The sequence below is a fragment of the Oryzias melastigma genome, linkage group LG11 (assembly GCF_002922805.2).
Source record: "Oryzias melastigma strain HK-1 linkage group LG11, ASM292280v2, whole genome shotgun sequence".
In the NCBI taxonomy this organism is placed as follows: Eukaryota; Metazoa; Chordata; class Actinopteri; order Beloniformes; family Adrianichthyidae; genus Oryzias; species Oryzias melastigma.
The window spans coordinates 13,046,799-13,062,480 of NC_050522.1; the positions used below are offsets into that span (position 1 = coordinate 13,046,799).

The 15,682-nt window shown below is 38.1% G+C and overlaps 1 protein-coding gene across 1 annotated transcript in view; it reads left to right on the forward strand.

The window, feature by feature from the left end:
- The window catches only part of pvrl2l (PVR cell adhesion molecule related 2 like), a gene marked incomplete in the record, with an annotated part of 338,435 nt that overhangs the window by 149,960 nt on the left and 172,793 nt on the right, over nucleotides 1-15,682 (forward strand). Inside the window, 3 exon segments of the mRNA XM_024294289.2 lie at nucleotides 10,527-10,820; nucleotides 13,769-13,886; nucleotides 15,278-15,426. Coding sequence (XP_024150057.1) covers nucleotides 10,527-10,820; nucleotides 13,769-13,886; nucleotides 15,278-15,426 — 561 coding nt within the window.

The window sequence follows — 15,682 nt, forward strand, 5'->3', positions numbered from 1 at the left end:
AGTTTAGCTATTTTTTTCAGCTACATGCTAGCTGTTTTGGCCAAGCTAAGATTTCTTTTGGCTAATTTGGCATTTAGCTAATATTTTAGCTTGGCATCATCTTCAGCATATTCAGCTATCAGCTTCGCTATTTTTAGCAATCAATTTCAGCATCTTCAGCTATCAGCACCAGCATCTTCAGCAGGCAAATTCAGAAATAAGTCTTTTTCATTTTATAGAAAGTATATTTTGGGCCTGTTGACAGATACATATTACAATCATTCCCTTTCAACTTGTATTTGGAGATTAAGAAGCAAACTGTTCATATATATATATATATATATATATATATATATATATATATATATATAAATGACACAACTGTTCTGTGTTATTAGAGTCAAGAACCGTTACTTCTAATAGCAGTTCTTCTGCATCTAAAAATTATTGTTACTCAGGCTCTAAACACAATGGTTTGTATTTATTCAGGAAAATTATGTTACAGGTACTTAACATGCCACAAATGCCAACCAATTCTCACTTGTCATACATGCACGTATGGTTTGGGTCCCCGCCGCATTAATTTTTTATTTTTTTTTTTACATGCTGACTGTTCGTTTTAAGTCAGGAGTCCCAAACCTTCTGGACGCGGACCAGACCGGTACCCTAACCTGGTACTGGTTCCTCGTCCACTATCATGTCCAGTACCGCATCCCAAGAGTTGGGGACCTGTGATTAAGAAACAGCCAGCAAGTCAAAAAACGATTAGTTTTTTGACGCCCAAGACGTCAAAAAGTGACCCGGAGGGGGCCTGAACTTTACATCCATGTACAACAAGTTGGGAGTAAGGATGTGCAGGAAATGCAAAAGATAGATGGATATACACTTTAATGATTGAGCAAATGTTGGACACTGGTGTAGTGAAACACAAGTATTTCCTTAATGGTCATGCTCATTACCATACATCCACATAAAACATTTTGTTTTTTTTATTTTTGCAAAACTTGGGCTGAAACCACAGTAGATCCGTGAGAAATTAAATAACGTTTCCTTCCAGGTATGACACATTTTAAAATGACTGCAATCAAAGAAATCCTGGCCACTCAGGCTCGCAGCCCTCCACAGGCTTTTGAAATCAAGCTTTTTCTTTTTGTAAAGTTCTCCTTCAAACCTCATCATGCTGCTGACCTGTTTTACCAAATGAATGGCTGCATTTAACCAAAGGCGCGTTTTTTATTTCTGCTTCTGTTTGATTAATGTCAGCTCTCCCCGGGTATCTTTGTTAATATGTTGATTTAAGGAATATATTTTTTCTTTTCTGAAGAAATTTCCTGTGCCGGAGATAATTTATATGCTGGTTTTTGAAAACGGTTTTTATTGTACATTTTGGATTAAGTAAGTGTGTGAATACATGTATTAAACCTCAGATTCTGTACTGTTTTTGTCCACATTGCAGCATCAGAAGAGCATGTTTGTCCCTCATCAAACAGCTGAGTCTGAACTGGCGTTTCAAGTGTTTGTGGAGTCGTTCTCCAGTGTCCTCTATAAAAAGTCTGATTGTCTATGCATCCCCGCTCGGCTTGCTGGGTGTTAAGTCCTTCATTCGGATCTTAGATCTGGCTTCCAAGCAGCCATTTTTTTCTTCTTGTGTTTCTGTCAGGAGCAGCGAAGTTCAGATTTCTCAGCTGACTTGACAGAGGCCCAGTTTGGCCAGGTTTGCTCCATTCATGTGTTTGTGTTCCTTGTCTTTCTCCTCTGCGTTGCCGGGATGTTCGACTCAGTGTTGCGGAGTCCTGCTGACAGTTTGTGTTCCAGTGGGTGGTGTGAGTCAAACAGAGGGCTCTGGTCTGTGTGTTGGTTGTCAGCACACGTCAGTGTCGAGCTGGCCTCTTCTTCTTCCTCGTCTGTTTTCCACATGTTCCTGCTGTCCTGATTGGATCCGTTAAGTGAAGTCCATTTCCTGAGTGTCTGAGTCAGTGCAGGTATCAGCCATGGACTGGATTGTTTTTGTTCCTTTGGAATATTTCCATTTTCCCAAAGCTTTCCATTAGATATTTCAGCACAATAGTTACAAAAGTCTCTTAATATTCTGTTATCAGCAAACTGCACCACCAGACATCTAAAAGCCTTTGACAGAAAGAAAAAAAAATGAAACAAATGCAAATAATAATGCTGCAAGTTGCAGAGAAATCTGGTGTTATTCGTTCCTCCACATGTCCTCTTATTTTTCTCTGTTCTGTTTCTCAGTTTAAAGCAATAAGCAGTCATGCTTGAATGTGAACGACTGTTCCCTTGAATTTCTTGGAGAAGCCTTTGAGTTTGCACCAGCTATAACACAAAGCTTTATACGTACCACCAAGTTTCCTCCAACAAAAGGGAAATAGAAAAAATGTGTTTCATAATATCCCTAAATATGCAAGAGTTCCCAATTTTTAATGCAATTCCAGAAGTTTTCTGTTTGTTTTTACAAAAAATTGTGCACTAGCATTTATTTTAAAAATGTTTTCCTATAAAAACAAAAGTAAAAGTTCACCTCAATAATATTTTGTGAACTAAAACAGGAGAAAGACACTAAATGTTATTGCTCTCTGGAGAAAACCTGGAGACATTTATTGGTTGTCTGGCAGGCGGTTGTGATCCACGTCCTCTCTGCCGCCGCAGCTGCTGGCACAGAACAGAGGCAGGCTGGGAAAAGCCAGCTGGAAAGCTTCCTCGCTTTTTTGTCTGCGGCCGAGACACCGCCAAAGTACCTGGCAAAAGAAGTGCCTGAAAGTCAGTAAAAATGTATCCAATTCTGTGAGTTTCTTTGAATATGGAATCCTAATGCGAGCCAATCACATTGGGTCTTATTGAGTGCACAGCTGCAGGAGGTGAATCACTTTAAATCTAAACTGATCCAGAAGAACCCCAAACACGTCAGAACTTATTTAGCTATGAAAGCATCATCCTGACAGAAGTTAATGGGCTGCTCGCTTGGCAGTGAATGAAAACACATTGTCTTGGATGAGAGCCACGCAAAATAAACAGCAGCCAGATATATTCAGATTATTCTGGATTCAATGGATGAGCAGGACCCGAATACAGTGGCAGATGAGTGAAAATGCTCTTATTGTTGTGCGTTTTCAGAGACGGAAAGTTCAGAGGTTGAAGCTCTGGAGGAGAATAGAGGGCACAAAAAGACTGGAGACTGGAGAGCAGCTTCAAAAGAAAAACTCTCGGTGCATTGAAGTCAGTTAGCAGGCAAACATGTCATTTTCTAGTTACTCCAATTTAAAAGTCGTCCAACTTTTGTCTGTTTTCAAACACTTTCATGAAAAAGAGAACGACTTTTTAATTGAAAAGTGAAGCATCAGTTGGTTGCATTCTAACTCTTATCATTGTTTGTTTCTTCTCTTTGATACATTTTTATACAGTCTTGAGTTCAATCCACAAAATACCTTTAAATTGCTCTTTACAATCTGAGTCAATCGACTAGATTGTGTTGATCTGTGGAAAGTGGGACACAACTTTCACTTAAAAAAGAAATGTTTTTCGCTTTGTTTTCTACAAATGCTAACTAATGTAAATATCTTCTGCTCCCCAATGACCCTAAGAATTTGTCTACCCCCATATTTCTGCTTTTTTCTACTTCCAGCAAACTTTAACCGATCACACTAGATTAGTTACGCAGTTTTGTGTCACTAACCTGAGAGAAAATGTCTGATCTTACTGTTTTCACCAATTCATTAGCTTTACTAGTCAACTATAATGGTTTCACTGCACCAACACGTGAGTAACAAATTAATGAGGGTTTCTACAGTCTAGTAATTGTAATTTAATTATCTAAATTTGACTGGAATTCATTACGTTCTTTTTTTTTTGTCAAAAGTAATCTAATTATGAAAATATATGACTTTCTAGCCCATTACCCACAACGGTGGCAACACTTTAGGCTTTTAGAGTAAAGAATGAGTATGAACTTGATGATTTTGATTAAAAAAAACAGGCTCCTGGTAGGACTTCAACACTGAAACATGCTTTAGGATGTCTTTTCGGCAAAAAAAAAAAACAAAACAAAATTGACCATTTAATCACAGATTTTTCCATAGTAGTCCCTTACTAAATAAATATTATAATGCATTACTTAATTCCAACATTTTGTATGAATTTTCTTTTGTAAGGTTTTCAGAAGTGGCAATCTAAAGTGACAGACAGTATTTTATTTTTGGATAGGAACTATTTTTTTTTAGAAAAAATTGAAAGAACAAATGAGGGAAAACTTTTAGCTTTAGTCAGTTTAGTCCATAAAGGTGAAGACCTATGATTAAAGATAAAAGTACAAAGACTATGTACTTCAAAAAGAGTTATGTTTCCTGGTCTTTGAAACTCTTACATTTTTAGAGTTTTGTTTTGTTGTAACACAAAATTTACTGAACATGAAATGAGTGAAATATTACTACAAAATCCCCCAAAAATTCAGGACTTTTGTAATACGTGACACTGTTCGACAGAGGATTAAAAGTTCTCTCCTTTGCATGTTTCGTTTTTTGAACATCATTATTCTGTCGGTTCATTAAGAACCGGGCAGCTGCGGAGGCACAAAGGAGGCTCCTGTGAGGCAGCTCCCAGGTGAAAGTATGCCCGAGTGCAAAACATGGTCCTTCATTACAGAGACCACTACACACACGAGCATACCAACCCACACAAAACACACAAGGTCATTCCGAGTGTTTTTGAGTTTCATCAACTTGATCCTTTTTTTTATCCAAACACTTAAACCGAGACATTTTGTTTAAGAGACAGAGGGGACCATCAGAGGACCAGGACAGCAACATTTATAATGTTCTGTTTTAGAAAAATATTAACGATAAAAAAACAAAAAACAAAATCCCCTTAAACACAAAGAACCTCCAAATGACAGGCCTTGAGGTGCTCTTAGTTCAACAGTTAGTTTGGTTTATAAATTTGATATCTTTGCACCACACAGTTCCATTTTAACGTGTATGTGTCTCTAATACTTCCTCATTGCCTTTTAGTGATTTGAATTAACCTTGAACTTGAATTGATGTGCTTCTGCATTTCTATCAGCTCTGAAAGAACTCAGAAAACGTCTCACAGAGGAATCTTTTTGTCCATTTTTCATATATGAGTTAACATTCAGAGAGATATGAGCTTTCTAGGAACATTTTATTTGAATAAAACTGTGAAAACTCCACAAAAAAAATGACTTTTTTTGTTGTTTTTTTTATTTTAAGGCAGAGAGATGAATAACTTGTTGAGGAAAAAAAAGGGAGCATCAGTACGCGAATAGCTCATTTGCTTTAATTACTTCATGTGTTGCTTAGCATGGATTTATTATTGCATTTCAAAATAAAACACCATCTGTTCCCCGGTTAAAACTATTTACAGGCATTTAGCTTAAACGTCTTTTAGATTTACCAGCAAACAAAAAGCTAAAGTGTGATTTGATGAAAACAAACCATAAAACAAGCTTGTTTTAGTGATTTCAATAGTGGAAGGAGGGGTGTTTGAATTACTTTCTGATAGATGGAGCAGCAAGATGAGGAGGAAAAATATTGTAAATTGAATAATTCTTTAAACAAACTCCTTCATTAGATTACATTAACATTTACACCATTCTGGCTATATTAGGAATCATTTTTGTATTTCTTTAATGTATCTACTGGCAAAAAAGTGAAGTAAATGTACTTTTTTCTTCATTCTAACCAAGTAATTCCATAAAATTGTGCTATTTTTATAACAACTTTTTGCTCTAAATTGGCTTTAAAAAAAAGATACAATAGAGTAAAAACAGGTAAAAATTGCAACTTGTTAAAAATAAACTCCACAGAAAACTAAATTGTGATGACAAAATACAAAATATCCTTTAGAACATATAAAAAAAAGAAAATAATGGATAAAAACAACATCTCTGATCAGCTTTTGATCAATTGTAAAAGTGTTCCCAATGTTTTTTTTTTTTTTTTTTTAAGGTATGATTATGCTATGTAGTCAATAAACCTGTGTTGTTTTCTGGGACATAGCTTCTGCCGATCAGAAAGAGTTTGTGTGTAGTAAGCCTGCCCCATTTCCCATCATCCAACTGTTTACATTTTTTCATCTGCTCCTGATTTACAACAATTTGAGTGAAGAAATATGCAAAAATGTCTAATTTTCTTAATATTTTTCCTCCATCAACCAGATTACAAAACTGTAAAATAAAGTATTTAAGTAGTAGGTTTATATACGTGTCTTTTTTCAACTCCTTTTCAAGCAATCAATCAAACTCTACATGACTTTAGTCAATAATAACTTCTTTCTTTGTGTTTGTTTTTGTTCTCTAATCAATGCATTTCATTATATCTGTTATGAGTGAATAATCTGTTTTTTTGTATTGTATTGCTTGAAATAAACAAGATCAATCAATCAGTTAATAAATCAAACAATCAGTCATGAGAAAAATGCCACAAAAACACCATTTACATGGGTGTGGGTCTTTAAACAGGTTTATTTAAATGATATCGGCTGAATATTAGTTTTTTTAAGTATAAAATGGAGTGTATTTTGATTGTAGTTGTTTTTAGAAAGAAAAGTTTCAGAGTTTGGGTGTAAAAGTGAGCTGTACTCAGTAAAAGAAGTTTGAAACCGCCGCTTTTCTCCTTCAAAATCTGCTGGAATGACGCTGATCGCATTAACAATTGAAAAGTTGCAATAAATTAAAGAACATAAACACTGGAGCTCTGGTGTTAAAGGGTTAAATAGGCACTTTTATTGGTCTCAGTGACTGATTTGAATCTTGTTCGTGTTTTATAAAGGATTTCTCAGATCTCCTGATGGAGTCGTGTCATCAGAACGACACTGGGAGGATCCTAACCTTCCTCTTTTACCTCAGCTGGCGTGCTCCTCCACTTCCTTTTTAATGACTCCTTCCTCACAACGCCTCAGGCCAATGAGTGAGTGGCTGTGGACTCAGCGTCACAAAAGACCTCGAGGATGGAGTTGTTAAAGCCTCTCGGTCAATTAAAACCCTTCCTACCACGTTCTTTACACAATCTCCTTTTCTTTTATTTTTTATTTTTTTCAAACGTCTGTATATCTACCTCCTTTTTCATTATTTTGCCACAAGGTATCCTCGAGTAACTTTCTAACTTAAAACCTCCTTGTTCAAACTTTTAAATAATTTCTACATCAGTAAAAAATGTCCCCTATTCTTCCATAATTGACAAATTGTTACTTTCGTTTTTTTATTGTGCATTATAAACCCCACCGAGGCTCCAAACTGTCATTTTTCTATTCGAGTCGATCAGACTGTTTCATCTAACGAGGCAGAGAAAGAACGGATCAGTCGGCGAGGTGCAGTGAAAGGTTCAGACTCAGTTTTTAAATAATTCACATTGATTGAAAAATGGTCCACCTCGTGATGAAACAAGCGTCTGCACGCCAGCGCAGCAGGAGGCGGCTTTGATGCGTCATTCATGCTGTTATGGAATAAGTGAAGCATGACACACACTTTAAAGCCAGAGGCAAGAAAGTGATTCCAGCTTTTTACGAGTCGGAGCTGATCGGCCCGCTTGCATGACTTAGTGAAATTCTGTCATCTTTCTTCCTCCATGTGTTCGTACAGAGCAGCCACAGACTCTGCTCTAGTAACAGTATCTCTACGTAAAGTAACAGTTTAAACTTGACGTCTGATTTATTAGCCATCCTGGACTACAAGGATCAGATTTTTTGAGGGATTTCTTATTTTTTTACTGCACCTTTGAGTGAAAATTTCACTCCCGACACATGTTTTAAGTTGCATGTACCTAATACCTGATAAAAATAATAATAACAAAAAAAAAAGAAAACTGATGACAGTGGATGAAACCGTCAAAAACAATCTATTATGGGACTCAAAAATATCATTTCAAAAATATTCTAAGGAAACCAAAAAAAGGCATTGAATATATCAAAACTATTATGGGATGGCCAAAGGGCCTACGGTTTGCCGGCCATTTTATATATATATATATGCATATATATATCTGTATATATATATATATATATATGTATGTGTTGACCATAACCAACATTTCTTTGACTTTTGACCTCTAGAAATGGCTGCCATCTTTGATCTCTTCTTCGATTTGTCAGAATAATTATTCTTGCTCTAATGCCTCCGCGTTCTTTCTAATCCTATTCTCTTTTATAAGAAATATTTTTTTCTTTATTGCCAGTTATTCAAGTTATTAGCTGACCAATTAGATGCCTCAGTAAAAGCATGTCGCTCCCGCTGGCCCTGCCTCGTACGTTAGATTGACAGATTCCTCCGCGCCATTTTTAGTAGGAGGGGTGTGGGCTTCGAAGAAGCCTGAACAAGCTCACTCCTGATTGGTTGACAGTACTTCCTCTAAAAACGTGACTCAGACCAACTTGGACTAATCGCTGTCGACGGGTTGCAATCGCGGTAGACAAACCAGGAAGTGATGGCGAAGGTATTGTATTTCCTATGGGGGACCTCAACGCATGTTTAGTCTAGTTTTAAGACGGTCTATGGGACACCCAAAATGTCAAAAAGTGACGAAGAAGGGGCTTTAACCAAACGTCAAAATGTGACAACTTGAGGATAAGAATGTGGGGATGGGTTTGTCCGTATTTTCCTTGGTGGCCCCAACATTGGCTCTGCTGCCCAGGGACTGGCAGCCTGGGTGGTTACCCCTGAGCGGGGGCACTCGCTTGCTCCGCCAGACCCTAGGCAGACGGCTAGCATAGCAGAGTCAACTCACTGGCCGTCCACTCAAGCCTATGTGGGTAAAGACAGGTGGAGCCACCAAGAAAAATACAAACTGATTGCGTCAACAGTTGAAAAGTTACAGTATGTTTAAGATTTTGTGTTTCAACGTCGCCGACGACGCCTCAGGTGTTAAAGGGTTAAACCATATGGGGCCCACTTGACCTTGCTGGCTGGGCTGTTGCTCGCACATTTTTTAATGTAATACTGTCAAAACCTAAAGGACGAGTTGTAGGCTCAAGAGGAACTAAACAATCAGACACACAAAAGGAAAATAATAGGAATGTGGGTGTGGTTAACGAAAAACTTCCGTTGCTAAGGAAATTCAAAAGTTAACTTTTGTCGACTCTTCTAAAGTTTACATAAACCAGTTCGTCACCTCCAGGCGACCCAAAATTAAATTGGTTGCTATGGAGATAAACATACGTGAAAGCCGCCATTTTGAAAAAGGTGTCGACTCGGAGAAGAGTGAGGGGTGTGTATGCTCAGCCAGTGAGGAGGGCTGTGCCTGCAGGCTATACAACGCCGCTCACAGCTTTAATTTTTTTCTTGTTTTCTTTTTACTCAGATTTGTTGCTTTTTTCCTTGTTTTCGTTTTACTCTGATTCGGTTAAGTGTTGCTGTGTAAGCCTAGGTGGAGGTACCTGTCTACCTGATAAAAACATAAACAAAAAGAATGACATTTCATTAAAAGAAACACAAAGTTTGGTAATCTCCAAACCAGCAGGTGTACATCATTTGACTGGCATCTTCAGAGTGAGGAAGCTGACATGTATGATTGTGGCTTGTCAAATATGTAGATGAAGCTGCGCTGCCGGGAGAGCATCCACAAAAAACGCAATGATAAAACTGAGACAGCTCCTTTTTTTATGTTTGTCAAAGACACAACACTTTAGAAGATGTTCAATAGGTTGCATGTCAGGTGTGGTGAACACTGTTTTAGTCATCTGTCAGACAGGAAGACATTTATTGATGAAATTGATGAAAATGAGCCAAGAAAATAGAAATAAAGTCAATGATCCTCCCAGTTACATTCATAAATGGAGTAACTGCTTTTACGTCAAATTTAGCTGCCAGACACATAAATCAATTATTTTTGAACAGCTTGAATGTGCCGCAGTAATCCTGATTTACCGTGTCATTAATCACTTAGTTAAGTCAAAGTCGCACTGGAGTGGTGGGACTCTGCCCGCCTGGTGTGTGTTGAGGTGTTAATCGTTTTCCATTAAACCTGTGGGAAACCGGTGCTTTTCATTCAGAAAGGAGATTTCCAAAATACTTTAAAAAACTGTTGTTTTATTTACTTAAAAAAAACATTTTTATTAATTTTACCACTGAACTGTTGGAATATGATGTTTTCTTGCAAACCTAAATCGACAGTATGGTGATGGTTTCAAAAAAGGTGAAGGATTTGGATAAATGTGGTTGAAATTAAAGCAAGTAACTGGTTTTCTGAGATGTCTGAGGTTATGAAGTTACAAAATGTTATTAAAAAATAATCTCAAATGCCCATATAGATCTCTTAATACTAGATGGTGAACAAGTTCTTGTTCTGTACTTGTGTCTCTGAGGGGCTGACAGTACTTTGGTCGCACTCTTCCTTCAGAATTTCATTACATCCCTCAGTGTACATGCACAACAAACACACTGACAGATTCCTGTTTTCTTTGCTCCCCCCCTCCCCGCTGTACCCTTGATGTTACATTTCTTTCTCAACTCTGGATTTTTCATCTCCCCCCACTGTGTCTCTCTTCACCATGTGGATTGTCTTCTAACGCCCTCCTCTTCTCATCTACAGCCAAGCCCAAGAACTCCGCCGACATCGTGACCGTCCAGGCCGGTACAAAGTCGGTGGTGGTGGCGCAGTGCGTGGCGGCAGACAGCAAGCCGGCGGCCTCCATCAACTGGATTTCCTCCGTCAGAGGCAATTACTCCACCAGCACCACAAGCGGGCCGGACGGAACGGTGACGGTACGCAGCGAATACCGTCTGGTTCCCACCCCGGACGACAACGACAAGGAGGTGACCTGCGCGGTGGACCAGAGGACGCAGGAGCGGCAGTGGACCAAAACGCTCAGGCTTTCTGTGGAGTGTAAGCATTTTTCGTTTTCTAGTTCAAACTGCCGACCTTGATAGTAAAACTATGAAACACGATCCTGTGGAAAATTGATATTCACCACACCGTTCAATTCCATGGATATATCCAAAGAGGTTTAGGATGTCGGACAGAAATAAGAACCGTCCAATATTTACTTTGTGCTTGCACCTGTAATCTGACACAAAAAACGGAAATAAGGAGCTTAAAATTACTCAAAAAACCAATCAATACATCTAAAATGACAAGCAGCCCAGTTTATTCTAGTTACAGCTGTTCATAGCACATCCTTGTTTGATTTTTCTTTGTCATTTATTATTCATTAGCAGAGCAAAAGCAGGCCTTTGTTCATGATTAACTGCTGCATTCTTGTGGTTTATGGAGCCCACAGTTTCTCCTTAAACTGTAATCCCTAATTGTGACAAATAGCCAGAATATAATAAACTGCATTTTTTTTATCAGGTAAAATAAATGCTAATGTTAACCCAGCCTCCATTAAAAAAAACAGAATTAATGACTTGTGAAAAGACTTGAGAGAATTTGTTCCTAAACTCACATCTACACAAAACAGTGCAGCGCCACTTTGACTGAATCAAGAACAAATCAGTGCGGAGATCACTCTGGGATGTTGATCTTCTCGTGTCACTTGTGTAACCTTCCTGTTATCTGCCTGCAGTGATGGAACAGATTAGCTTTGTCCGTCCTTTTTTTTCCTGTAATCTCCAGTTTATCAATGCAAACACACACATGCAGATTAAGATGCGGCACACGCCGCCAAACAGACTGCTGGCAGAATGACTTCATACAAGATCACAGGACTCCTGGCTCCAGTTGAAGGGAAACAGCTGCCTATCAAACTCAGATTTGGGAGGCAGTTATGTGTCTGTGAAGCGAAAAAATATTTTAAAAACTCTCATAAACATGAAAAAGAATCATACAAAAAATATTGAACAGCTCATGCAGTCTTTTATTTTACAGCCTTAGCATATCATAGTTGCTGGTGAAATCTGGAGTTTAGATGCTTGAATTGGTCTCTGGTGCAGCAAAAGCTGCAGCTTTTGGAACCAAATGCAAACGCAGGATTTCTCAGATTTAATGAGGTATTGTTGTGTTTGCTATTACAAGAAATGTTTTCATGGGAAACCTCTGCACCCTGTTCAGCAACACACGTGCGAGCTGCCACTTCCAATGAAAAGTATATGAACATTTTGGGTTTCTACGTTCAAAAATCCAGCTATGAAAGTTTTATAACCTTGGATAATCAGGGATTTGGAATGGATGGCGTCCCTTTTAATTTACAGAAGTCAGAAATTGATCATTTGTGCCTGACTGAGGTACAAACCACAGTCTGCATATATTGGAATAGAACTGGAGCAAGATTCCCAATACTTGCACCCCTTCTGCACCAAGCCTCTTCTAACTACAGGTGGCAGATGTGCGCTAGTTAGCAGTAAAAAAAGAAGAAGAATCCCGTCCCACATGTTTGAACGTGTGTTACAATCCAAGTGTGTCTGTAGCTTCCGATATTTGTGTGCAGGTACAGGTGTGTGCTAAATCCAGCAGTACGCACTCACCTGGATTCATGTTGAGGTGTTGTGTGCGTGGAAGATTTAAGTTTGTTGGTCCACCCTCCATGAGTATGGATCATGCTATTACCATATGTAAAAAGAGGAGAATTGGACAGATTATCTATAATTATTCATTTCTCCTGATCAATTTTCACATGGTTGGTACTTTCGTCCCTCTTCTTCTCACTGCTTTGACGGTGTTCTCTCCTCCCTCCATCCTCTCTTCCTGCAGCATCTTTTCAGGTTTCTAGATTTTCTTCTTGGTGTAGAACATGAAAGCAGAAAGCCACTAATCCTTTCTGCGTCTTTTAACTTCCTACACGTTCCTCTGTGGGTTGGAGTTCATCCGAACTCTTGCGTCAGTGACATGCCCAGATTTCCACATCTTACTACCACTTTGATTTGGGGGGAAACTCTCTTAAAGTTAGCAAATGTTTATCCTCAGATGTACCAAGGTTCATCTTAGCAAACTTGTGACACACATCAATCAAACTGACATCATATTATTAATTTCTTCATTTTCACTGATGTCATTTCAACTAACATGTAATTGAAGAGTGACATTTTTCTTTTATTATTCTGATCACTTTTCTACACAAATAAATGTGAAAATTGTACCTTTTAGAGTTTTTCAGTGTCATTTCTTTGGTTTTTGTCGTATTTGTGCCCCAGCAGGTTCAGGTTGATAATCATCCACAGATGATTACATTTCACTTCAGAACCTTCAGTGGATTTTAATGTCTGTTTCCAGCTCATCTGCTTTTAGGTTTTATTTATTAAATATTCAAGCTTTTGCCATAAGCCTGATTTCCTACATTTTGGGTCCTTCGTTAAGCAGTTCCTGACCAGAAAGTAATGGTTAATCTAAAATACTCTATTTAGTCAGTTTTCCATTAAAATGATACAGAGAAGATAGAAAACCTACATTTAAAGGAAGTTCTTTAGGTTATGAGGCATTTATATTCCTATATTTTGCACATTATTGCTGCTCATGTGTGGATTAACTTTCCTTTTTGGTTTTGATGCATATAAAATATCCACAACTCACCCCTTAAGTCATACTTACAGGTTTTAGCATCTATTGTCTCTGCTGATTTAAACTTTTTTTTTTTCACCTCATGTGAGGTTTATTTAAAGTTGCTTAATTGGTTAATTTGCATCAACAATTAAACATTTCTTAATCAATCTCACACAATTTTACTGTTTTTGTGTACATTTTAAATGTTTTTGACATCTTTGCTTAGTTTACCTCAAATACAGGTTCATTATAATATTATTTAATGAAATATTTAACTTGTAAAAATGCATTTTATTTAATGGTAGAAACAAACTAAACTGGATCTTTTTTCTGATTCAAATGTGTTTTAATTTTTCCAGACCCCCCGTTTGTCACCATCAGTGGTTACGACCACAACTGGTATGTCGGTCGCTCCAACGCAGAGCTGGTCTGCCAGGTCAAGGCCAACCCGCCGCCCACCGCCATCACCTGGAAATCGTACGTTTTTTTTTTTTTTCTTTTTTACTTCTGCTGTCCAACTTTGCTGAAAAAGTCTTTATATGTGGAACAGCTTTACCTCAGACGTGATGTATAAATGATTCTTCTTCTGCTGGTTTAGTAGGAAGTTTTTCTAACTTCCTCTGGAATATTTGGTGTTCAGTATTCAATTTTACGTTCACACCACCAGGAACTAAGCTTTTTTATTATTCAGTGAGTGTAGTCCTGTTACTTTTTATGATGGTTTTTATTTTATTAAGACAAACTATGGTTTGAAATGTGGAAAAAAAATAATCATTTTACTTGTATCCTACTTTTTCTCTTTCCTTCTTGTTCTTTGAGTAAATGTTGCCTGTTCTACAGATATTGTATTAGAGTAGTCTACAACCTTTTTCAGTCCATGAACTGATTTAAATTAGACAATATTTTCACGGACCGGTCCAAAATAGGGCCAGAGATGGCATTTTGGGGCTTCCTGTTCCTGACAATTTGTTTTAAATAAAACACTGCAACAAGTAATTTTGTTTAAAAAAGTTTAAAAAACGTCAGATTTATTTATTTTTTCTTTACAGATGATTAAGACTCAATGAAACAAAGTTGCTGATTTGTAGAAGTTGTAGAAGTTTTTTTTCTGCTACATGGGAACAACTACTGTCTCAATAACTGTATGTGGAGGAAGACTCATGGTTTTGGCGGTAAACGGGAGCTTTATTGTTGAAGGCTCTTCTTCAGTTTCCTCACTGGCTCTATTCTCCCCCAAAGAAACTTTTCAAACACGTTTTATCGTTTGTCTTTTGTTTTTATCTCTAGGCTACTAGCTTAGCAATCCAGCTAGCCGTTTTAAGTCATGTGACCAAGACAGATGTTATAAGCAGAATCCTGCAGTTTTCCAAAACAAAACTTCAGAAAATAAATGAAAACACAAATAATATGTTAGTGCATGTATTCCTATTTCCTGTCTGTGGCCGGGTACCAAGTGATGCTTTGGGGATGTTTGGGACAGGACGACTGGTTGCAGCTGAATGAGCACACAGACAAGTACACAGATTTTATGGAGGAAAACCTCATCCAGAGGACCTCAGACTGAACCAAAGCTTCTCTGTCCAACAAGACAATCACCCAAAGAAATTATATTGCAACTGGTGTCTAATTTGTTTTTGACACCTTGAAAATGAGATATTGCATCTCAAGGGGTATTCCATTAACAATAAACTAAACAAAACATCGCTGAAATAACTGAATGGTAAATGGCTGTAATTATACAAAGGGTGGAACAATTTAAAGGGTCCAAATACTTTCTGCCCCCCTCATTTTGTAGTTGTTTTAGAGGTAAAAAGAGAATTTTTCATTCTCCTCCCATCAATCAAATGGTCTTTCTTCATCCCCTCCAGGGCTTCTGGTCCTTTGCCAGACTCGGTTGTGGTGGAAAACGACAGGTTGACTATCAGGAAGGTGGATGACGCGGTCAACACCACCTTCATCTGTGAGGTCAAGAACAAGCATGGAGCCAACAGTCACCGCATCAACGTGCTGGTCAGCGGTGAGTCTTTCAACGCACCGACAGCCTTCGAGTCTAGCAGCGACCGGTTACATGAACATCCACCGTCTCTTTAGAGGTGTGCTAGGCTGATGTTATTCTTGCAGTAGTCTCCTAACACAACAGCACACACGTGCAGTAGACACCATGCTGATGCACTCATGCATGCACAGAAATTCCATTGTTTCTCTCTGACACGCACATGCTGGGATCAGGGCTGACGCAGGAGCTTCAGGGACGCTGCTCTCTCCATCTTCAT